Below are 26,752 nucleotides of genomic sequence, written 5' to 3'. Positions count from 1 at the left end.
CACTGGATAGGTCTGGTTACAACACGGAATGATGAATGTGCATTTTACCTTTGGCTTATCGTATTAGGAATTTGTTCCTTACCTGATACCATTCCTTGATGTTATTTCTCAATGTAATGAAATCCCAAGATGGTCAACATCTCGACATATTCCGGGTTGTAGTGAATATATAAGTGTGTTGTCAACACAAGATTCATGGGACCTGAACTCTTTACTCTCATAACATAACTCATTACGCCCTCATAATTACAATTCGTCGTCAAAATGAGTGCAAGATTGACAACGATGTAATTTCCGAAATATTTAGAATGCCTTTTATTGGCATCTATATTCCTGAACGTTTCACTGAGAAGATGTGGAGAAACTAGTTGTTTGGCTACTTCAGGTTTGTACACAGATATTGAACCGCAAATGTCTACCCATGAAGATCCTGGTTAGCATTCATCTTGAGGTGAGGTGAAATGGGGTTTAACGTCTCGTCCAAGATTATTGCACTTATACAGCGACGTGCATGTGTGTGTGTGTGGCTGCTTGTACTAGTCCGGACTGATGCCAATTTATAGTGCTCGCAGTTTAACATGAATACCCCACTCAGACACAGTATACTGACTCCGAACCGACCAGTCCTTGTTTTAGCCCCTTAATGCCGAGCGCAAGACAGGATAAAAACAAGTACCATCTTTTAACGTCTTTTGGTATGACGCGGCTGGGGATCGAACCCCGGACCTTCCGCTCTCCGGGCGGACGCTCTACCATTAGACCACGGAGGCGGTCGCATTCATCTTGAGCAACCGATGCTTGACGTAATGGGCAAATAACAAGATCGTGTGGTCCTGACTAGATTATATCGTGCATTGAAAGATCCATACAGAAACAATAGTTAGAAAGACAGTTCGATCCATCACTGCATCACAAATTTAAACATTGATGCCGTCCATAATCTGGTAATGAACATAGGCGCAATTGGTTGGCTCCATGAGGGAGAGCTGACCACAGGCTTCAGGTATGGGACAATAGAAACAGTACTGCATGATCATGTACATACATGTATGTCAAAGTTTTTTGCCAACAAGTAGAGATTGTTCCAGTGCTTCAATGTTCCCCGCCATATTATGTCATATGAAGAGGGAAGAAGTGTCAGTAATGGGAGGAGAGGATTGGTGGAAAGTACAAATTGGTTATTATAAATGTAGTTATCTTTAGAAAGCGCAATAAGTCCTGTATAAAAAACACAAAAATGTCATTCTTAAAACATGCTTTGGCAGCAAATATCAATCTTTCTGGTCAAAGCTTTAATTTTTGAAGTAGTAAACACAAATAAATGTACTTAATCCACTGTAAATAAACTTTCATCAAAATGTGAAAATATGTTCATGCATTTATCAAGGGATTCCGATTCACATAAAGGTTGGTCAAGTCATCTATAACTATTGAGAATTATCTTACATATTGTAAAAACAAAGCACATAAGTCACATGTCTCAAAACTACATTTAAGTAACTTCTTTGATAGGCATTTAGAAGTTGGAGTTCTAATTAAGGATAATAATTTATGGATGAACAACTTCTTTATTTCAATCAAGAACGACGTTTCGGTGTAGGTTCTAAAATCGTAATCAAGCAAGTGACATACGTGATCTTGTCATGGCGATTGTTGTTGTTTCACTGCTCCGGAAAAAAACCTCGGAAATTGTGGGATGAGAAGAAACGTTTTCCAAACAAACGGAGGTGCATATGCTGTCTAAGTACATGTATATGGTGATCGCATAAAAGCAGGTATTGGGATAGATATCAGTATTTGAAGAGTTAGAATAGGACGTTTTTTTCTCCACGAGGCCGACGAGTCGGCTCTAGATACCCCGGTATAAAGCTACCAGGGGGTACCCGGCTGGGACTTAGACTGATGTTTCTGTCTATAACCCTTTTACTTTACGCCGGAGATGTCGAGTCTACGTCTCTGGTCAAGTTATTACCCCATCGAATTCGGACAGTGCACCCATTACCTTCAATGATCTCGCTATTACACTGCCAACAATACAGTCACAAATTGCTCAGCTCGATCAGAAAATAGACGATTCCATACAGGTCTATGATGAAAGGTTATGCGATTTGGAAATAGAAAATGATTTTCTCAAGAGGAAAGTGTTTGATTTAGAGACCAAGACAGATAATATGCAGGCCCAACCACGTCGAAATGATTTGATTTTTCTTGGCATACCCGACAAGAGAGGTGAAACAAGGCAAGTCAGTTAGAGATTTTATGGCCTCAACACTCCATCTTGACTCTGCTGATGCTATCAACATTGAAAGAGCCCATAGATTACACTCAAAGTGAAACAAACAGGCCCATAATACTGCGATTTTCTTTTTATAAGGATAAATCTGAAATTTTGGATGTGGCAAGGAAAGAGTTAAAAATGAATGACTTTAGAGTAGCTGATGATTTTACGAAGAGAGTTCGAAATGCGCGATCGAAATTGTTTCCCATCATGAAGCAGGCCAGAGACGATGGTAAAACTGCCTATCTGAGTTATGATAAGCTGGTGGTCGAGGGATCTGTGTTTGTGTTGGATGAGGAAGAGGAGGGCCTCTGTAAAGTGGGACAAAGACGTCCCTGGGTGTCACGCAGACAGCCTAAATCAGAAACAACTTCAGCAGGGAGTGCTTATACCCAGGCTGAGGGAGACCAGGGGTGTGGCCATGGCTACAGTCATAATCAGAGTAGTACTGGTAAACATCCCCGTGGTGAGAAAAACGCTTGCTTTATAACATTCTTAGGTCATAGTTTTGTTGGTACTTCTGACAAGTATACAAACAATACTACAAATGTTATCCGTACGTCAGGTACTGTTAATAATGTCAACAAAAATCGATGACATACCACAGTAACATTTTATGAAGAAGAAAGGACGAGATGGCAGGAAGGTTTGAAACGAAAGTCCTACACGTGTGAAGAAAAATCTTGGATTCGTTGGATGGATATTCATTACCATTAATGGCGAGTGCCATATTGCACTGAGGTACGTCCTTGATGTCAAACGGCCCATGTTGGTGGGTCATGTCGTATCACCCGTTTACGCATTAATCAAGGAACCTGGTGTTTTATCATGACGTCATATTGACCTGTCAGATCACTCGTATAAGCTCCACACACTCAGAGTGCGGTAGTTCCAACCGAAACAAACGCTCCATTTTACACCACAATAGAAAATACGTTAAGGGTCAATCATTATTGTTTTTTTAACTATGTATCTGTTATATGTTTCTTTAGTAAAATGGCATCCACGCACTCACTAGTCACAACTGTGTGATCTCACATCCCGAGTATGATTCCACACAGCTTACATTACCCCCTGCAACATTGCTTTCTAAACATGGCACCTTAAAGTCTGTGATACACAGTTGATGGCATTGATCGACCGAGAAGTTCAGTTTTTGGATAGCTTTGTAGGTGTTGCAGCTCCACCATCTACGAAGAGGGCAATAAAGCAGTTGTGTTTGTGCAGTTTGGATGAAAAAGTCAACAAATATCAAGGGTAGTCAATGCGTATTGAGCTTTGGTACATCATTAAAATGCTTTTGCTTTTGTTTGCCGTGCAGCTAACCATGTTGACACCGATATCCCTGCAAACTGTAATCTTCCGGCCATCTAAAGCACCCAGAAAATGATCATCTACTTGTGGATATTGCCCTCACTGTCTTTACATTATACCTTAGAGGAGAACACCTTAGAAAAACGTAGGTCTCTGTCATGGCGGGGATTGGACATTACAAGTCTATGTCTTCTGTTTGGCTTACAGTGAGGGATAATCACACTCAGACTGGCATTCATGTTTCCCTGAACTAATTTTATCAGCTACTGTTCTCAAGAAATGAAATTATATCCTTTGTGTACAAACTAATGCTAGAGTTTACTCTGAATAATGTTCTCATGGTCAAAATTGATATTCAATACCAATTAACACCACCTACTAGAGAGTTAACGAAATAACGAGAGGGAAGCACACACGTACTGTGAAGCTGCATTAACTAAAAATACCATTGCGTAACGAACTGTATCGACAATAATTACATCATTAATCATTTACATGTAATTGGAGAAAGACACTTTGCACAAAAGGAAGACGTGAACACTGTCATACTGCATCATTATTCCAGTGCCGATATTCAGTTAATATTTTTTGCTGTATGTTTACTCCAACCTTGAATATCACCACTGCAATCGACAGCTTACATAATTATAATATCTGCCTTAAATTGTACCTGCACAAAAATATATGAAGGTTCTTTGTGAACATACATTTTCAAAGGTATTATTTGGTTTCCCAAGCTTTTAATATTACATCTCTTCTGATGAGGAGCTTACTCAAATATGTGATCCTGCTCCAAAAGTAAATTGTAGTAATCGTTGAATAGAAAGACCTATTAAATGTATTTTATGTCAGGATTTTCATAGTGTGAATAGGTCTGTCCAATAGCTTGCTCTGTAAAATCAATATGACTTAGAATTAAGATGTCGCTAATCTGTATTGAGAGTATTATGATAGATGTTTCTGATGAATTGTTTCTATATCTAACTGCCAACATAGCAGGTATTTGGGTGCATTTTTGCGCTGTGCACACTTCTTCATTACCTCGACAAATTGACACTTCATCGTTGATCCATACAGGAAAATAATCGCTTAGATCTTTTCTGTGAGCAGGGTCATGACGTGTATCTAGTTTCAGATACCAATACACAATACATCGTATCTCTCTGCGCTTAAGTGTCAATGTGTTTATTGAGTTTGGGAGAAGACTGAAATCTACATATATCGACATGTCAGAGAGCGACACATCCTTCTCTAATGAAATTAAGATAATGGAATAATTCACCTACGAGTTAATTTTGAATTTGTTTGTTTCGTAATTAAATAACATAATCACTACCTGGTGACAAAAGAAAGTATATCTATTTCCTGGTCTCAAGCCTTTAATTTTAGATTTTATCTCAAAGCAGTATCAAAAGAACATCCAGTTTTCGGAGATATGCTGTTGGACAGAGTGTCATCTGAATGAAAGCCATGTCTAAGGTCCTTAACCCTAACCCCAATGGTAGCCTGAAACTGAAAGTTGAAATGCTTCGTTATTATGCATCGGCTATCAATGAACCATACATCTTGTTTTTGTTCAAGAAAACCTCACCTGTGAGTGTACAGCATAGAAACAAATGACAAACTAGAATACATGTGTCCAATTTACTACTAATGGCGAACAACATTTTTTTGAAATTTCAATGGCAATCTCTGTACAGTGTCATACTCTTGATAAGAGATGATACAATCCATTTTCTCTTTCAGTAAGAAAAACATTTCAAATAGTTCTGACAGTGATTTTATACTCTTTTTTCCATTACACAATATGTAGTTTGCTATCCTAATAACATAATCAATGTGCAATGTCACGGACATGTAAGCGGTTACTACACATAAGGTATGAAGATGCATTGCAGAACCAAATTACGTCATGACTCTGTTGCATTATGATCCAGAAACAGTGCGATGATCCACCAGAATACACTTCAATGATAATTCAGTATGGTTAGTGCAGATGGTTGACGGAGACAGTTCTTCTTTTAATATTCCGGAATAATCTGGTTTTCATAGCAAATGAGACACACGAATCGGTTCGAATTGGTTCGAAAACAATTTACCGCTTTGATGCTGACAGTGAGCATGTCATCCTCCAGTGAACAATACATATTTTATTATCCGAATAACAACCCAGGAAGGTGCCAATTGTGAGGACATGTTGTTGTGTGAGTTCAACGTCCAATGTACATACATACTGTGGTTAATGTTCTCAGTTGTTATATTTCTGTATTTCCAACGGACCCTAGAGCACAGGGACAATAATTTAACATAAGAGGTATAGATCGTTGAAGATTCACACTGGTAGAATAGCACAAGGACCTTTCATTTATCATGTTAGTTTGATGAGGAATCCCCCAGTCGCACACAGCCAAACAGCCATGAATATAACCATACACAGACAGTCAGCTGATATCAAATATCCACCAGAGTCAGAACTTCCCCAGCCTTCCTTCACTCGACCCCCGGGGATCCCATCGCCTGCCAAACCATGGTTTTTAGATTCCTGCTGAATCTCGTCCATAACCTTGCGTTTACGTCCATGAAGTGATAACGACCAACAACGTGGTATCACAAACAGTGGTGAGTGTGTATTCTTGTTGTTGATCTTCCTGGTAGATATCATGACGATGAAAATGGTGGTGACAACTGACAGAACGCTGATGCCGAACAGACATGTAAGATACAGGGTGACCAGCGGGATATTGTCGGACGAGTTTGGAAGTAGTCCACTCACGATGCTCATGAATACAGTTAGAGAGAGAAGGCATGTGATGCCATACGAAACCTTCTCGCCACAGTCACACGGCAGTGCGAACACGAATATGTTGAGAAAGGAAAGCACCACTACAGGTAGGATGACATTGAGGACGAAGAACGCCGGACGCCTCTCCAGATCAATCTGAATGTAAAGGAAAGATGAGCTTAAATCTTCTCCGATGTGCCTTTCGCGTGTGAAAGCTCTGGAACTTGGAAGAATCCATTCTCCGTTAGTTGTGAAGGATTGGCTGTTTGCACTCTTCAAAGCTGAGACCATCTTTACCTCACTTGAATAATAGCTGATGGGGATAAATCGGAACTCGCATGTCTGAACATCAAATGGGAATAACGTCAAGTCTAACTTACAGTCAGTAAGAAAGTTTGCCCCAGGTGTCCAAGTGACTGTGCCATCGCTGTAAACTGTGATACCGGATGTGTCGTCTTTAAAGACGTCCCGATCCTCCAGAGACACTGGAACCATGAGTTTGGGTCTCCAAATGTCAGTCAAGGGAGGATGAATAGACTTAATGCCGTTGTAATTCTCAGGTGTCCAGATAAGGAACTCGTCCATCCATGTCAGATTCATCCAGACGTTGCTGTGGAGGGTCTGTCGGACCTGATCAACTTCAGTTATGGCAACCAGGTTGAATGTATTGTGAACGTCAACATGGTGACTCTGGTTGTTCACGGGTCTGTGTTTAGTGCTGTAGTTCCGAAACAGGTCGCTGTACAGCCTTTTCATGTCTTCAATATTTTCTGCAGCAGATCTACATACCACCAACACCAACACCAGCACAGACGGGAGCTGCATCTTCCTCGGTCACCAGCTTTGTACAAAATAAGGTCCACATATCATAATTGATAGTTTAATGGGTGTCTGCAGACAGACCAATTGACTAGTTGTTTATGTGTAGTCTTGGTGATTATTTCCACAGATAACAAGGACAGTCATCGATTCAAAGGGGTATTGAGCATTGGCTTTTATTTGTCACACAGCCAGCCATGTTGACATATTCCGGCGCTAATGGAACTTCATTATCCACACACAATGCATTTACCCACGAAATTGAATTAAAGGCAATGTGTACACACCGATATTAATTGTAATGTCGAGTAGAGGCATGCCTGCCCGAATTGATTATTGATATATCATACGTCCATTTACATGAGGTAACCTTCATGTTGTATGGGACAACATTGTTCTTCCAGCGGTATTGTTTTTGCATATCTTGGACAAAGCAGGCTGTCAGCTCTAAATGATTACAGATTGTTTCTGTATTTTGGGTATCAATCACACATTCTGGTCGTTAACAGTGGGTATACTGTACAAGAAATCTAATTTCGGCCATATATTGTACTTATTGGAAGCTATGTGATCGGTCCATTATAAAGTGAGTGTTGTTGTTTTATGCAAATGTTGTTGCAGGTGAATCACAGCAGCGTACAGATAACGGACTTCGATCCTGGTATATTACAATGTTAGGCTACGATATACAATGTTAACAACTGTGTTTTAGCTGTAAAGTTAGTTAACGGTTTCAAACAGTCGGTGCTTCTTTAAACAAGGGACAATTAAAGTAATATTTTGCACATTTATGCCTGATAGAAAACTATATATTGCTATATAAATATATTCTGATGTTTTCATTCATACCAAGGTTAAGGCCAAAACGAACATAACAATTGTACATTTTCTTGAACTTACCTGAATTACGTTATTCAAGGTGGTATGCGTTTCATGTTAATAACCGTTTTAAATCGTTAAGTTTGTGCAAATTGATTTCAATTATCATATCTGCGATATCGTAATTGTAACCGAGTATAAATTCGATTTTCTGTATTGGTAAATAACAGCGAGATGGTAAATTATAAACCATTTCAGTAAATAAAATTATCCAAAAGTAAAACAGAATAAAAACCTAATTTTCGAGGTCATCATGGTAGTTGCAGAAATAAGGACATTAGTGCAACTTGTCATGTTATAAATGTTCAGGAAAACATAGATGACTCATAAATATTCACCAATCCTAATTTCAAGTCTTTTGATTGAATATTTACGATATACGAAAGTACAATTCCCGTGTCGTGATGAAGACGTACGAAAATCAAACATGGCGCGTTTCGCCCGATCTCAGCATAACTTATTGCTATTTTAACATCAAGAATACATTGCCTTCATATACATGCATTGGCGAAAGTTGACGATCTTCCTTGTCGAGGGTTGTTTCATTTGTAATTTTGCCTTCAATGTGACAAGAGAAAAAAGAAATAAAGGATCGTGAAATCTGACAGCAATATTTCAGTAAGTGCTAAGGTCATCGGATGTGATGTCACAGACAGGGGTAGTCTGCTGATAATCTATCGTTACAAAACAATAACAGTAAATTTATCACCTCCGGAATAAACACACATCACTTCATAGTATCAGTAATCACCACTAATAGGAAATAACAATGTATCTTTGACGATATGATTGGCGTCTATTTAATTCGTTTGACTTTGTTTGCTCCCATGACCCGGAAACGGTAGATGATGAATTAACACGCCACATTCGCAGTTTCTCGGTATCTTTTATTTGAACTTTTGTTGATATATTAGGATCAGCATTCGATGTTGCGTTGAATAAAAAGGAACAACAGTCATGTATCTGAGATGTACATGCTGATCAATAAAGTACCAAATAAATATTTTCAGTGTTTCACATTAAATGTGAGATTATGACGAACAGGACTCCAGATGAAGGACAGTTAGAGTCGCGCTGTGAACATACAACCACAGCAACATAAAACCTGGACAGATAAAATACTTGAAAGCCCTTGAGACTTCCTAATACAGTGAGCGTCAACACGAGCGTTGTGATTATAGTTTACAGATTCAATGCTTTCAATCAATTCAATTGCTTAAATTCACTTTTAAGCTCTACGTATTGAGACAGGCCAAAATGTCGTCGTTATAACAAATACATACAATGGGAATGTACACAAATATGATATCACAATTTGGCGTGCCCAGTGGAGTCATTTACTGACAATTGACTTCGATACTACTCCTTGTCGTTAAAACTGACAAAACTAAGGTTACAGTGGGCAGCAAATAGTCTACCCTAATGGGTCAATTAAAGAATATTGATGAGACGGTTGCATTCATTTCATGGCGAGGCTGTCCAATTATATGCCAGAACTAAGTATTTGATGAAGGAATTCCAGCATGAAAGGTGGTCTCCGCTTTTGTCGATCCATCACTGAGCCACAAAGTAAAACATTGTTCCCTCCCACAATCTGGAACTGAAAATAGGTCCATTTCAATCAATGATGTACACAGGGACAATAGAAATGCTTCATCACAATTCCCATATGGCAACGTTTTGTGCCAGTAACCACAGCTTTTCAACTGTGCGGTTGTATATTCCTCAATTTGGGATGGACATCATATGTCTCCTTCACGCAAGGTTGCAAAGCTTGCTCCAGCCTCATGTTTGATATACGGAAAGAATCCTTCTTTGTTGTTTGTGACTCTACATCTGCAGTGACTCTTTAGTTAGTTAAATGAGTCTATAGCCATGTGGCATACATGCACTCACAAGTCATTGCTTTCTAAGTCTGACACCTTGATGTGTGTGGTACCATAGCCACGATAACTGTAATTCCATGTTGTATAATTACATATTTAGTACTGTTGTGTAATGTCTGGTTTTCAGCCTTTTCTGACAACGTTTGATAAATTCAAAGAATTTGGATCATATTCAACTTATCTAAATTCCCGTATTTGACAATCACACACGGACTTTGTCGATAGAAGGTGAAACGCATATAACCTGTCATCAATTTGTACTGTGTATCCTCTAATAGTAGGCATTGAGGTGTTGGTACATACATGTAGTCAGACATGGGCTCCAAGGGTTATCTTATCTTGTGTAACTGGCCTAATGAACTCAATAATCCATATCAGTAACCACAATAAGATTGAATACAACCCGGTATACACAAATGCATTGGAGTTTACACCAAGGAAGGATCTTATGGTCTCAAATGATTACCAATACACGATGCACTATACCTTACTCTATTTTGGTGTCAATGTATTTATTGAATTTGAGAGAAGACAAACGGTCTATCTCCAGATATCGAACTATCATACTTCTTCTCTCATGACAATATGATAATGAACTGATCCACTTACGAGCAAATATTGAATTTCCACACTGTTCCATGATGTATAAACACAAACAACACCAGATGATAAATTAGTAGATATTACTTTTCTGTCCAGTGTCCCAAGCCTTGAAAGATAGTTTTTTTCTGTGAGCAGGGTCATGACATGTATTTAGTTTCAGATACCAATACACAATACATCGTATCTCTCTGCGCTTATGTGTCAATGTGTTTATTGAGTTCGGGAGAAGACGGAAATCTACATAAAGCGACATATGAGAGAGTGACACATCCTTCTGTAATGAGAATAAGATAATGGAATAATTCCCCTAAGAGTTAATCTTAAATTTGTTTCGTAATTAATTAACATAATTACCACCTGGTGACAAAAGAAAGTATATCTATTTCCTGGTCCCAAGCCTTTTATATTAGATTTTTTTTCACAGCAGTATCAAAATAACATCCAGTTTTCGGAGATATGCTGTTGGACAGAGTGTCATCTGAATGAAAGCCATGTCTAATGTCCCTAACCCTAACCCTACTCCTAACCCTCATGGTAGCCTGAAACTGAAAGTTGAAATGCTTGGTTATTATGCATTGGCTATCAATGAACCATACATCTTGTTTTTGTTTAAGAAAAACTCACCTGTGAGTGTACAACATAGAAACAAATGACAAACATGAATAGGTAAAGTGTCCTATTTAATACTAATGGTTACCACCATTTAAAAAAAATTCAAATGGCAATCACTGTAAAGTGTCATGCTCTTGATAAGAGATGATAAAATCCATTTTCACTTTCAGTAAGAACAACATTTCAAATAGTACCGACAGTGATTTTATACTCTTTTTTCCATTACACAATATGTAGTTCGCTATCCTAATAACATGACCAATGTGCAATGTCACGGACATGTTAGTTGTTATTACACATAAGGTATGAAGATGCATTGCAGAACCAAATCACGTCATGACTCTGTTGCATTATGATCCAGAAACAGTGCGATGATCCACCAGAATACACTTCAATGATAATTCACTACGGTTAGTGCAGATGGTTGAAGGAGACAGTTCTTCTTTCAATATTCCGAAAAGATCTGGTTTTCATAGCAACTGAGTCACCCGAATCGGCTCGAATTGGTTCGAATAACAATTTACCGCTTTGATGCTGACAGTGAGCATGTCCTCCTCCAGTGAACAATACATATTTCATTATCCGAATAACAACCCAGGAAGGTGCCAATTGTGAGGACATGTTGTTTTGTGAGTTCAACGTCCAATGTACATACATACTGTGGTGAATGTTCTCAATTGTTTTATTTCTGTATTTCCAACGGACCCTAGAGCACAGGGACAATCATTTAACATAAGAGGTATAGATCGTTGAAGATTCACACTGGTAGAATAGCACAAGGACCTTTCATTTATCATGTTAGTTTGATGAGGAATCCCCCAGTCGCACACAGCCAAACAGCCATGAATATAACCATACACAGACAGTCAGCTGATATCAAATATCCACCAGAGTCAGAACTTCCCCAGCCTTCCTTCACTCGACCCCTGGGGTTCCCATCGCCTGCCAAACCATGGTGTTTAGATTCCTGCTGAGTCTCGTCCATAACCTTGCTTTTACGTCCATGAAGTGATAACGACCAACAACGTGGTATCACAAACAGTGGTGAGTGTGTATTCTTGTTGTTGATCTTCCTTGTATCTATCATGACGATGAAGATGGTGGTGACAACTGACAGAACGCTGATGCCGAAGAGACATGTAAGATACAGGGTGACCAGCGGGATATTGTCGGACGAGTTTGGAAGTAGTCCACTCACGATGCTCATGAATACAGATAGAGAGAGAAGGCATGTGATGCCATACGAAACCTTCTCGCCACAGTCACACGGCAGTGCGAACACGAATATGTTGAGAAAGGAAAGCACCACTACAGGTAGAATGACATTGAGGACGAAGAACGCCGGACGCCTCTCCAGATCAATCTGAATGTAAAGGAAAGATAAGCTTAAATCTTCTCCGATGCGCCTTTCGCGAGTGAAAGCTCTGGAACTTGGAAGAATCCATTCTCCGTTAGTTGTGAAGGATTGGCTATTTGCACTCTTCAAAGCTGAGACCATCTTTACCTCACTTGAATCATAGCTGATGGGGATAAATCGGAACTCGCATGTCTGAACATCAAATGGGAATAACGTCAGGTCTAACTTACAGTCAGTAAGAAAGTTTGCCCCAGGTGTCCAAGTGACTGTGCCATCGCTGTAAACTGTGATACCGGATGTGTCGTCTTTAAAGACGTCCCGATCCTCCAGAGACACTGGAACCATGAGTTTGGGTCTCCAAATGTCAGTCAAGGGAGGATGAATAGACTTAATGCCGTTGTAATTCTCAGGTGTCCAGATAAGGAACTCGTCCATCCATGTCAGATTCATCCAGACGTTGCTGTGGAGGGTCTGTCGGACCTGATCAACTTCAGTTATGGCAACCAGGTTGAATGTATTGTGAACGTCAACATGGTGACTCTGGTTGTTCACGGGTCTGTGTTTAGTGCTGTAGTTCCGAAACAGGTCGCTGTACAGCCTTTTCATGTCTTCAATATTTTCTGCAGCAGATCTACATACCACCAACACCAACACCAGCACAGACGGGAGCTGCATCTTCCTCGGTCACCAGCTTTGTACAAAATAAGGTCCACATATCATAATTGATAGTTTAATGGGTGTCTGCAGACAGACCAATTGACTAGTTGTTTATGTGTAGTCTTGGTGATTATTTCCACAGATAACAAGGACAGTCATCGATTCAAAGGGGTATTGAGCATTGGCTTTTATTTGTCACACAGCCAGCCATGTTGACATATTCCAGCGCTAATGGAACTTCATTATCCACACACAATGCATTTACCCACGAAATTGAATTAAAGGCAACGTGTACACACCGATATTAATTGTAATGTCGAGTAGAGGCATACCTGCCCGAATTGATTATTGATATATCATACGTCCATTTACATGAGGTAACCTTCATGTTGTACGGGACAACATTGTTCTTCCAGCGGTATTGTTTTTGCATATCTTGGACAAAGCAGGCTGTCAGCTCTAAATGATTACAGATTGTTTCTGTATTGTGGGTATCAATCACACATTCTGGTCGTTAACAGTGGGTGTACTGTACAAGAAATCTAATTTCGGCCATATATTGTACTTATTGGAGGCTATGTGATCGGTCCGTTATAAAGTGAGTGTTGTTGTTTTATGCAAATAATGTTGCAGGTGAATCACGGCAGCGTACAGATAACGGACTTCGATCCTGGTATATTACAATGTTTGGCTACGATATACAATGTTGACAACTGTGTTTTAGCTGTAAAGTTTGTTAACGGTTTCAAACAGTCGGTGCTTCTTTAAACAAGGGACAATTAAAGTAATATTTTGCAAATTTATGCCTGATAGAAAACTATATATTGCTATATAAATATATTCTGATGTTTTCATTCATACCAAGGTTAAGGCCAAAACGAACATAACAATTGTACATTTTCTTGAACTTACCTGAATTACGTTCTTCAAGGTGGTATGCGTTTCATGTTAATAACCGTTTTAAATCGTTAAGTTTGTGCAAATTGATTTCAATTATCATATCTGCGATATCGTAATTGTAACCGAGTATAATTTCGATTTTCTGTATTGGTAAATAACAGCGAGATGGTAAATTATAAACCATTTCAGTAAATAAAATTATCCAAAAGTAAAACAGAATAAAAGCCTAATTTTCGAGGTCATCATGGTAGTTGCAGAAATAAGGACATTAGTGCAACTTGTCATGTTATAAATGTTCAGGAAAAAAATAATGACTCATAAATATTCACCAATCCTAATTTCAAGTCTTTTGATTGAATATTTACGATACACGAAAGAACAATTCCCGTGTCGTGATGAAGACGTACGAAAATCAAACATGGCGCGTTTCGCCCGATCTCAGCATAACTTATTGCTATTTTAACATCAAGAATACATTGCCTTCATATACATGCATTGGCGAAAGTTGACGATCTTCTTTGTCGAAGGTTGTTTCATTTGTGATTTTGCGTTCAATGTGACAAGAGAAAAAAGAAATAAAGGATCGTGAAATCTGACAGCAATATTTCAGTAAGTGCTAAGGTCATCGGATGTGATGTCACAGACAGGGGTAGTCTGCTGATAATCTATCGTTACAAAACAATAACAGTAAATTTGTCACCTCCGGAATAAACACACATCACTTCATAGTATCAGTAATCACCACTTATATGAAATAACAATGTGACTTTGACGATACAATTGGCGTCTTACCTAATTCGTTTGACTTTGTGTGCTCCCATGACCTGGAAAGGTTAGATGATGAATTAACACGCCACATTCGCAGTTTCTCGGTATCTTTTATTTGAACTTTTGTTGATATATTAGGATCACCATTCGATGTTACGTTGAATAAAAAGGAATAACATTCATGTATCTCAGATGTACATGCTGATCAATAAAGTACCAAATAAATATTTTCAGTGTTTCACATCAAATGTGAGATTATGACGAACAGGACTCCAGATGAAGGACAGTTAGAGTCGCGCTGTGAACATACAACCACAGCAACATAAAACCTGGACAGATGAAATACTTGAAAGCCCTTGAGACTTCCTAATACAGTGAGCGTCAACACGAGCGTTGTGATTATAGTTTACAGATTCAATGCTTTCAATCAATTCAATTGCTTTAATTCACTTTAAAGCTCTACGTATTGAGACAGGCCAAAATGTCGTCGTGATAACAGATACATACAAGGGGATGTACACAAATATGATATCCCAATTTGGCGTGCCCAGTGGAGTCGTTTACTGACAATTGACTTCGACACTACTCCCTAGCGTTAAAACTGACAAAACTAAGGTTACAGCAGGCATCAAATAGTCTACCCTAATGGGTCAATTAAAGAATATTGATGAGACGGTTGCATTCCGTTCATGTAGAGGCTGTCCCGTTATATGCCAGAACTAAGTATTTGATGAAGGAATTCCAGCATGAAAGGTGGTCTCCGCTTTTGTCGATCCATCACTGAGCCACAAAGTAAAACATTGTTCCCTCCCACAATCTGGAACTGAAAATAGGTGCCATTTCAATCAGTGATGTAGCGGAAACCACAGGGACAACAGAAATGCTTCATCACAATTCCCATATGGCAACGTTTTGTGCCAGTAACCACAGCTTTTCAAGTGTGCGGTTGTATATTCCTCAATTTGGGATGGACATCATATGTCTCCTTCACGCAAGGTTGCAAAGCTTGCTCCAGCCTCATGTTTGATATACGGAAAGAATCCTTCTTTATTGCTTGTGACTCTACATCTGCTGTGACTCTTTAGTTAGTTAAATGAGTCTATAGTCATGTGGCATACATGCACTCACAAGTGATTGCTTTCTAAGTCTGACACCTTGATGTGTGTGGTACCATAGCCACGATAACTGTAATTCCATGTTGTATAATTACATATTTAGTACTGTTGTGTTATGTCTGGTTTTCAGCCTTTTCTGACAACGTTTGATAAATTCAAAGAATTTGGATCATATTCAACTTATCTAAATTCCCGTATTTGACAATCACACACGGACTTTGTCGATAGAAGGTGAAACGCATATAACCTGTCATCAATTTGTACTGTGTATCCTCTAATAGTAGGCATTGAGGTGTTGGTACATACATGTAGTCAGACATGGGCTCCAAGGGTTATCTTATCTTGTGTAACTGGCCTAATGAACTCAATAATCCATATCAGTAACCACAATAAGATTAAATACAACCCGGTATACACAAATGCATTGGAGTTTACACCAAGGAAGGATCTTATGGTCTCAAATGATTACCAATACACGATGCACTATACCTTACTCTATTTTGGTGTCAATGTATTTATTGAATTTGAGAGAAGACAAACGGTCTATCTCCAGATATCGAACTATCATACTTCTTCTCTCATGACAATATGATAATGAACTGATCCACTTACGAGCAAATATTGAATTTCCACACTGTTCCATGATGTATAAACACAAACAACACCAGATGATAAATTAGTAGATATTACTTTTCTGTCCAGTGTCCCAAGCCTTGAAAGATAGTTTTTTTCTGTGAGCAGGGTCATGACATGTATTTAGTTTCAGATACCAATACACAATACATCGTATCTCTCTGCGCTTATGTGTCAATGTGTTTATTGAGTTCGGGAGAAGACGGAAATCTACATAAAGCGACATATGAGAGAGTGACACATCCTTCTGTAATGAGAATAAGATAATGGAATAATTCCCCTAAGAGTTAATCTTAAATTTGTTTCGTAATTAATTAACATAATTACCACCTGGTGACAAAAGAAAGTATATCTATTTCCTGGTCCCAAGCCTTTTATATTAGATTTTTTTTCACAGCAGTATCAAAATAACATCCAGTTTTCGGAGATATGCTGTTGGACAGAGTGTCATCTGAATGAAAGCCATGTCTAATGTCCCTAACCCTAACCCTACTCCTAACCCTCATGGTAGCCTGAAACTGAAAGTTGAAATGCTTGGTTATTATGCATTGGCTATCAATGAACCATACATCTTGTTTTTGTTTAAAAAAAACTCACCTGTGAGTGTACAACATAGAAACAAATGACAAACATGAATAGGTAAAGTGTCCTATTTAATACTAATGGTTACCACCATTTAAAAAAAAATCAAATGGCAATCACTGTAAAGTGTCATGCTCTTGATAAGAGATGATAAAATCCATTTTCACTTTCAGTAAGAACAACATTTCAAATAGTACCGACAGTGATTTTATACTCTTTTTTCCATTACACAATATGTAGTTCGCTATCCTAATAACATGACCAATGTGCAATGTCACGAACATGTTAGTTGTTATTACACATAAGGTATGAAGATGCATTGCAGAACCAAATCACGTCATGACTCTGTTGCATTATGATCCAGAAACAGTGCGATGATCCACCAGAATACACTTCAATGATAATTCACTACGGTTAGTGCAGATGGTTGAAGGAGACAGTTCTTCTTTCAATATTCCGAAAAGATCTGGTTTTCATAGCAACTGAGTCACCCGAATCGGCTCGAATTGGTTCGAATAACAATTTACCGCTTTGATGCTGACAGTGAGCATATCCTCCTCCAGTGAACAATACATATTTCATTATCCTAATAACAACCCAGGAAGGTGCCAATTGTGAGGACATGTTGTTGTGTGAGTTCAACGTCCAATGTACATACATACTGTGGTGAATGTTCTCAATTGTTTTATTTCTGAATTTCCAAAGGACCCTAGAGCACAGGGACAATCATTTAGCATAAGAGGTATAGATCGTTGAAGATTCACACTGGCAGAATAGCACAAGGACCTTTCATTTATCATGTTAGTTTGATGAGGAATCCCCCAGTCGCACACAGCCAAACAGCCATGAATATAATCATACACAGACAGTCAGCTGATATCAAATATCCACCAGAGTCAGAACTTCCCCAGCCTTCCTTCACTCGACCCCTGAGGTTCCCATCGCCTGCCAAACCATGGTTTTTAGATTCCTGCTGAGTCTCGTCGATAACCTTGCGTTTACGTCCATGAAGTGATAACGACCAACAACGTGGTATCACAAACAGAGGTGAGTGTGTATTCTTGTTGTTGATCTTCCTGGTAGATATCATGACGATGAAAATGGTGGTGACAACCGACAGAACGCTGATGCCGAACAGACATGTAAGATACAGGGTGACCAGCGGGATATTGTCGGACGAGTTTGGAAGTAGTCCACTCACGATGCTCATGAATACAGTTAGAGAGAGAAGGCATGTGATGCCATACGAAACCTTCTCGCCACAGTCACACGGCAGTGCGAACACGAATATGTTGAGAAAGGAAAGCACCACTACAGGTAGGATGACATTGAGGACGAAGAACGCCGGACGCCTCTCCAGATCAATCTGAATGTAAAGGAAAGATGAGCTTAAATCTTCTCCGATGTGCCTTTCGCGTGTGAAAGCTCTGGTACTTGGAAGAATCCATTCTCCGTTAGTTGTGAAGGATTGGCTGTTTGCACTCTTCAAAGCTGAGACCATCTTTACCTCACTTGAATAATAGCTGATGGGGATAAATCGGAACTCGCATGTCTGAACATCAAATGGGAATAACGTCAAGTCTAACTTACAGTCAGTAAGAAAGTTTGCTCCAGGTGTCCAAGTGACTGTGCCATCGCTGTAAACTGTGATACCGGATGTGTCGTCTTTAAAGACGTCCCGATCCTCCAGAGACACTGGAACCATGAGTTTGGGTCTCCAAATGTCAGTCAAGGGAGGATGAATAGACTTAATGCCGTTGTAATTCTCAGGTGTCCAGATAAGGAACTCGTCCATCCATGTCAGATTCATCCAGACGTTGCTGTGGAGGGTCTGTCGGACCTGATCAACTTCAGTTATGGCAACCAGGTTGAATGTATTGTGAACGTCAACATGGTGACTCTGGTTGTTCACGGGTCTGTGTTTAGTGCTGTAGTTCCGAAACAGGTCGCTGTACAGCCTTTTCATGTCTTCAATATTTTCTGCAGCAGATCTACATACCACCAACACCAACACCAGCACAGACGGGAGCTGCATCTTCCTCGGTCACCAGCTTTGTACAAAATAAGGTCCACATATCATAATTGATAGTTTAATGGGTGTCTGCAGACAGACCAATTGACTAGTTGTTTATGTGTAGTCTTGGTGATTATTTCCACAGATAACAAGGACAGTCATCGATTCAAAGGGGTATTGAGCATTGGCTTTTATTTGTCACACAGCCAGCCATGTTGACATATTCCGGCGCTAATGGAACTTCATTATCCACACACAATGCATTTACCCACGAAATTGAATTAAAGGCAATGTGTACACACCGATATTAATTGTAATGTCGAGTAGAGGCATGCCTGCCCGAATTGATTATTGATATATCATACGTCCATTTACATGAGGTAACCTTCATGTTGTATGGGACAACATTGTTCTTCCAGCGGTATTGTTTTTGCATATCTTGGACAAAGCAGGCTGTCAGCTCTAAATGATTACAGATTGTTTCTGTATTTTGGGTATCAATCACACATTCTGGTCGTTAACAGTGGGTATACTGTACAAGAAATCTAATTTCGGCCATATATTGTACTTATTGGAAGCTATGTGATCGGTCCATTATAAAGTGAGTGTTGTTGTTTTATGCAAATGTTGTTGCAGGTGAATCACAGCAGCGTACAGATAACGGACTTCGATCCTGGTATATTACAATGTTAGGCTACGATATACAATGTTAACAACTGTGTTTTAGCTGTAAAGTTAGTTAACGGTTTCAAACAGTCGGTGCTTCTTTAAACAAGGGACAATTAAAGTAATATTTTGCACATTTATGCCTGATAGAAAACTATATATTGCTATATAAATATATTCTGATGTTTTCATTCATACCAAGGTTAAGGCCAAAACGAACATAACAATTGTACATTTTCTTGAACTTACCTGAATTACGTTATTCAAGGTGGTATGCGTTTCATGTTAATAACCGTTTTAAATCGTTAAGTTTGTGCAAATTGATTTCAATTATCATATCTGCGATATCGTAATTGTAACCGAGTATAAATTCGATTTTCTTTATTGGTAAATAACAGCGAGATGGTAAATTATAAACCATTTCAGTAAATAAAATTATCCAAAATTAAAACAGAATAAAAACCTAATTTTCGAGGTCATCATGGTAGTTGCAGAAATAAGGACATTAGTGCAACTTGTCATGTTATAAATGTTCAGGAAAACATAGATGACTCATAAATATTCACCAATCCTAATTTCAAGTCTTTTGATTGAATATTTACGATATACGAAAGTACAATTCCCGTGTCGTGATGAAGACGTACGAAAATCAAACATGGCGCGTTTCGCCCGATCTCAGCATAACTTATTGCTATTTTAACATCAAGAATACATTGCCTTCATATACATGCATTGGCGAAAGTTGACGATCTTCCTTGTCGAGGGTTGTTTCATTTGTAATTTTGCCTTCAATGTGACAAGAGAAAAAAGAAATAAAGGATCGTGAAATCTGACAGCAATATTTCAGTAAGTGCTAAGGTCATCGGATGTGATGTCACAGACAGGGGTAGTCTGCTGATAATCTATCGTTACAAAACAATAACAGTAAATTTATCACCTCCGGAATAAACACACATCACTTCATAGTATCAGTAATCACCACTTATAGGAAATAACAATGTATCTTTGACGATATGATTGGCGTCTATTTAATTCGTTTGACTTTGTTTGCTCCCATGACCCGGAAACGGTAGATGATGAATTAACACGCCACATTCGCAGTTTCTCGGTATCTTTTATTTGAACTTTTGTTGATATATTAGGATCAGCATTCGATGTTGCGTTGAATAAAAAGGAACAACAGTCATGTATCTGAGATGTACATGCTGATCAATAAAGTACCAAATAAATATTTTCAGTGTTTCACATTAAATGTGAGATTATGACGAACAGGACTCCAGATGAAGGACAGTTAGAGTCGCGCTGTGAACATACAACCACAGCAACATAAAACCTGGACAGATAAAATACTTGAAAGCCCTTGAGACTTCCTAATACAGTGAGCGTCAACACGAGCGTTGTGATTATAGTTTACAGATTCAATGCTTTCAATCAATTCAATTGCTTAAATTCACTTTTAAGCTCTACGTATTGAGACAGGCCAAAATGTCGTCGTTATAACAAATACATACAATGGGAATGTACACAAATATGATATCACAATTTGGCGTGCCCAGTGGAGTCATTTACTGACAATTGACTTCGATACTACTCCTTGTCGTTAAAACTGACAAAACTAAGGTTACAGTGGGCAGCAAATAGTCTACCCTAATGGGTCAATTAAAGAATATTGATGAGACGGTTGCATTCATTTCATGGCGAGGCTGTCCAATTATATGCCAGAACTAAGTATTTGATGAAGGAATTCCAGCATGAAAGGTGGTCTCCGCTTTTGTCGATCCATCACTGAGCCACAAAGTAAAACATTGTTCCCTCCCACAATCTGGAACTGAAAATAGGTCCATTTCAATCAATGATGTACACAGGGACAATAGAAATGCTTCATCACAATTCCCATATGGCAACGTTTTGTGCCAGTAACCACAGCTTTTCAAGTGTGCGGTTGTATATTCCTCAATTTGGGATGGACATCATATGTCTCCTTCACGCAAGGTTGCAAAGCTTGCTCCAGCCTCATGTTTGATATACGGAAAGAATCCTTCTTTGTTGTTTGTGACTCTACATCTGCAGTGACTCTTTAGTTAGTTAAATGAGTCTATAGCCATGTGGCATACATGCACTCACAAGTCATTGCTTTCTAAGTCTGACACCTTGATGTGTGTGGTACCATAGCCACGATAACTGTAATTCCATGTTGTATAATTACATATTTAGTACTGTTGTGTAATGTCTGGTTTTCAGCCTTTTCTGACAACGTTTGATAAATTCAAAGAATTTGGATCATATTCAACTTATCTAAATTCCCGTATTTGACAATCACACACGGACTTTGTCGATAGAAGGTGAAACGCATATAACCTGTCATCAATTTGTACTGTGTATCCTCTAATAGTAGGCATTGAGGTGTTGGTACATACATGTAGTCAGACATGGGCTCCAAGGGTTATCTTATCTTGTGTAACTGGCCTAATGAACTCAATAATCCATATCAGTAACCACAATAAGATTGAATACAACCCGGTATACACAAATGCATTGGAGTTTACACCAAGGAAGGATCTTATGGTCTCAAATGATTACCAATACACGATGCACTATACCTTACTCTATTTTGGTGTCAATGTATTTATTGAATTTGAGAGAAGACAAACGGTCTATCTCCAGATATCGAACTATCATACTTCTTCTCTCATGACAATATGATAATGAACTGATCCACTTACGAGCAAATATTGAATTTCCACACTGTTCCATGATGTATAAACACAAACAACACCAGATGATAAATTAGTAGATATTACTTTTCTGTCCAGTGTCCCAAGCCTTGAAAGATAGTTTTTTTCTGTGAGCAGGGTCATGACATGTATTTAGTTTCAGATACCAATACACAATACATCGTATCTCTCTGCGCTTATGTGTCAATGTGTTTATTGAGTTCGGGAGAAGACGGAAATCTACATAAAGCGACATATGAGAGAGTGACACATCCTTCTGTAATGAGAATAAGATAATGGAATAATTCCCCTAAGAGTTAATCTTAAATTTGTTTCGTAATTAATTATCATAATTACCACCTGGTGACAAAAGAAAGTATATCTATTTCCTGGTCCCAAGCCTTTTATATTAGATTTTTTTTCACAGCAGTATCAAAATAACATCCAGTTTTCGGAGATATGCTGTTGGACAGAGTGTCATCTGAATGAAAGCCATGTCTAATGTCCCTAACCCTAACCCTACTCCTAACCCTCATGGTAGCCTGAAACTGAAAGTTGAAATGCTTGGTTATTATGCATTGGCTATCAATGAACCATACATCTTGTTTTTGTTTAAGAAAAACTCACCTGTGAGTGTACAACATAGAAACAAATGACAAACATGAATAGGTAAAGTGTCCTATTTAATACTAATGGTTACCACCATTTAAAAAAAATTCAAATGGCAATCACTGTAAAGTGTCATGCTCTTGATAAGAGATGATAAAATCCATTTTCACTTTCAGTAAGAACAACATTTCAAATAGTACCGACAGTGATTTTATACTCTTTTTTCCATTACACAATATGTAGTTCGCTATCCTAATAACATGACCAATGTGCAATGTCACGGACATGTTAGTTGTTATTACACATAAGGTATGAAGATGCATTGCAGAACCAAATCACGTCATGACTCTGTTGCATTATGATCCAGAAACAGTGCGATGATCCACCAGAATACACTTCAATGATAATTCACTACGGTTAGTGCAGATGGTTGAAGGAGACAGTTCTTCTTTCAATATTCCGAAAAGATCTGGTTTTCATAGCAACTGAGTCACCCGAATCGGCTCGAATTGGTTCGAATAACAATTTACCGCTTTGATGCTGACAGTGAGCATGTCATCCTCCAGTGAACAATACATATTTCATTATCCTAATAACAACCCAGGAAGGTGCCAATTGTGAGGACATGTTGTTGTGTGAGTTCAACGTCCAATGTACATACATACTGTGGTGAATGTTCTCAATTGTTTTATTTCTGAATTTCCAAAGGACCCTAGAGCACAGGGACAATCATTAAGCGTAAGAAGTATAGATCGTTGAAGATTCACACTGGCAGAATAGCACAAGGACCTTTCATTTATCATGTTAGTTTGATGAGGAATCCCCCAGTCGCACACAGCCAAACCGCCATGAATATAACCATACACAGACAGTCAGCTGATATCAAATATCCACCAGAGTCAGAACTTCCCCAGCCTTCCTTCACTCGACCCCCGGGGTTCCCATCGCCTGCCAAACCATGGTTTTTAGATTCCTGCTGAGTCTCGTCCATGACCTTGCGTTTACGTCCATGAAGTGATAACGACCAACAACGTGGTATCACAAACAGAGGTGAGTGTGTATTCTTCTTGTTGATCTTCCTGGTAGATATCATGACGATGAAAATGGTGGTGACAACTGACAGAACGCTGATGCCGAACAGACATGTAAGATACAGGGTGACCAGCGGGATATTGTCGGACGAGTTTGGAAGTAGTCCACTCACGATGCTCATGAATACAGTTAGAGAGAGAAGGCATGTGATGCCATACGAAACCTTCTCGCCACACTCACACGGCAGTGCGAACACGAATATGTTGAGAAAGGAAAGCACCACTACAGGTAGGATGACATTGAGGACGAAGAACGCCGGACGCCTCTCCAGATCAATCTGAATGTAAAGGAAAGATGAGCTTAAATCTTCTCCGATGTGCCTTTCGCGTGTGAAAGCTCTGGAACTTGGAAGAATCCATTCTCCGTTAGTTGTGAAGGATTGGCTGTTTGCACTCTTCAAAGCTGAGACCATCTTTACCTCACTTGAATAATAGCCGATGGGGATAAATCGGAACTCGCATGTCTGAACATCAAATGGGAATAACGTCAGGTCTAACTTACAGTCAGTAAGAAAGTTTGCCCCAGGCGTCCAAGTGACTGTGCCATCGCTGTAAACTGTGATACCGGATGTGTCGTCTTTAAAGACGTCCCGATCCTCCAGAGACACTGGAACCATGAGTTTGGGTCTCCAAATGTCAGTCAAGGGAGGATGAATAGACTTAATGCCGTTGTAATTCTCAGGTGTCCAGATAAGGAACTCGTCCATCCATGTCAGATTCATCCAGACGTTGCTGTGGAGGGTCTGTCGTACCTGATCAACTTCAGTTATGGCAACCAGGTTGAATGTATTGTGAACGTCAACATGGTGACTCTGGTTGTTCACGGGTCTGTGTTTAGTGCTGTAGTTCCGAAACAGGTCGCTGTACAGATTTTTCATGTCTTCAATATTTTCTGCAGCAGATCTACATACCACCAACACCAACACCAGCACAGACGGGAGCTGCATCTTCCTCGGTCACCAGCTTTGTACAAAATAAGGTCCACATATCATAATTGATACTTTAATGGGTGTCTGCAGACAGACCAATTGACTAGTTGTTTATGTGTAGTCTTGGTGATTATTTCCACAGATAACAAGGACAGTCATCGATTCAAAGGGGTATTGAGCATTGGCTTTTATTTGTCACACAGCCAGCCATGTTGACATATTCCGGCGCTAATGGAACTTCATTATCCACACACAATGCATCTACCCACGAAATTGAATTAAAGGCAATGTGTACACACCGATATTAATTGTAATGTCGAAGAGAGGTATACCTGCCCGAATTGATTATTGATATATCATACGTCCATTTACATGAGGTAACCTCCATGTTGTACGGGACAACATTGTTCTTCCAGCGGTATTGTTTTTGCATATCTTGGACAAAGCAGGCTGTCAGCTCTAAATGATTACAGATTGTTTCTGTACTGTGGGTATCAATCACACATTCTGGTCGTTAACAGTGGGTGAACTGTACAAGAAATCTAATTTCGGCCATATATTGTACTTATTGGAGGCTATGTGATCGGTCCATTACAAAGTGAGTGTTGTTGTTTTATGCAAATGTTGTTGCAGGTGAATCACGGCAGCGTACAGATAACAGACTTCGATCCTGGTATATTACAATGTTAGGCTACGATATACAATGTTAACAACTGTGTTTTAGCTGTAAAGTTAGTTAACGGTTTCAAACAGTCGGTGTTTCTTTAAACAAGGGACAATTAAAGTAATATTTTGCAAATTTATGCCTGATAGAAAACTATATATTGCTATTTAAATATATTCTGATGTTTTCATTCATACCAAGGTTAAGGCCAAAAGGAACATAACAATTGTACATTTTCTTGAACTTACCTGAATTACGTTATTCAAGGTGGTATGCGTTTCATGTTAATAACCGTTTTAAATCGTTAAGTTTGTGCAAATTGATTTCAATTATCATATCTGCGATATCGTAATTGTAACCGAGTATAAATTCGATTTTCTTTATTGGTAAATAACAGCGAGATGGTAAATTATAAACCATTTCAGTAAATAAAATTATCCAAAAGTAAAACAGAATAAAAGCCCAATTTTCGAGGTCATCATGGTAGTTGCAGAAATAAGGACATTAGTGCAACTTGTCATGTTATAAATGTTCAGGAAAAAAATAATGACTCATAAATATTCACCAGTCCTAATTTCAAGTGTTTTGATTGAATATTTACGATACACGAAAGTACAATTCCCGTGTCGTGATGAAGACGTACGAAAATCAAACATGGCGCGTTTCGCCCGATCTCAGCATAACTTATTGCTATTTTAACATCAAGAATACATTGCCTTCATATACATGCATTGGCGAAAGTTGATCATCTTTGTCGAAGGTTGTTTCATTTGTAATTTTGCGTTCAATGTGACAAGGAAAAAAAGAAATAAAGGATCGTGAAATCTGACAGCAATATTTCAGTAAGTGCTAAGGTCATCGGATGTGATGTCACAGACAG

General features: G+C 38.8%; 4 protein-coding genes across 4 annotated transcripts; all 4 read right to left on the bottom strand.

The window, feature by feature from the left end:
- Positions 1-5,960: 5,960 nt before the first annotated feature.
- On the bottom strand, positions 5,961-7,241 carry LOC139473562 (neuronal acetylcholine receptor subunit alpha-3-like). The gene has a single exon (XM_071256212.1). The coding sequence runs from the start codon at positions 7,197-7,199 to the stop codon at positions 5,961-5,963; it is 1,239 nt and encodes a 412-aa protein (XP_071112313.1). The 5' UTR covers positions 7,200-7,241.
- A 4,725-nt stretch (positions 7,242-11,966) lies between these two features.
- On the bottom strand, positions 11,967-13,247 carry LOC139476062 (neuronal acetylcholine receptor subunit alpha-3-like). The gene has a single exon (XM_071259303.1). The coding sequence runs from the start codon at positions 13,203-13,205 to the stop codon at positions 11,967-11,969; it is 1,239 nt and encodes a 412-aa protein (XP_071115404.1). The 5' UTR covers positions 13,206-13,247.
- A 4,734-nt stretch (positions 13,248-17,981) lies between these two features.
- LOC139475954 (neuronal acetylcholine receptor subunit alpha-3-like) lies at positions 17,982-19,262 on the bottom strand. The gene has a single exon (XM_071259164.1). The coding sequence runs from the start codon at positions 19,218-19,220 to the stop codon at positions 17,982-17,984; it is 1,239 nt and encodes a 412-aa protein (XP_071115265.1). The 5' UTR covers positions 19,221-19,262.
- A 4,725-nt stretch (positions 19,263-23,987) lies between these two features.
- LOC139475957 (neuronal acetylcholine receptor subunit alpha-3-like) lies at positions 23,988-25,268 on the bottom strand. The gene has a single exon (XM_071259173.1). The coding sequence runs from the start codon at positions 25,224-25,226 to the stop codon at positions 23,988-23,990; it is 1,239 nt and encodes a 412-aa protein (XP_071115274.1). The 5' UTR covers positions 25,227-25,268.
- Between the last annotated feature and the right edge of the window lie 1,484 nt (positions 25,269-26,752).

Source organism: Haliotis cracherodii, unplaced genomic scaffold (genome assembly GCF_022045235.1).
Source record: "Haliotis cracherodii isolate W230 unplaced genomic scaffold, xgHalCrac1.p SCAF_3, whole genome shotgun sequence".
Lineage (NCBI taxonomy): Eukaryota > Metazoa > Mollusca > Gastropoda > Lepetellida > Haliotidae > Haliotis > Haliotis cracherodii.
Note: the sequence above shows the minus strand (reverse complement) of the source record. Positions and strands in the feature narration are given on the sequence as shown.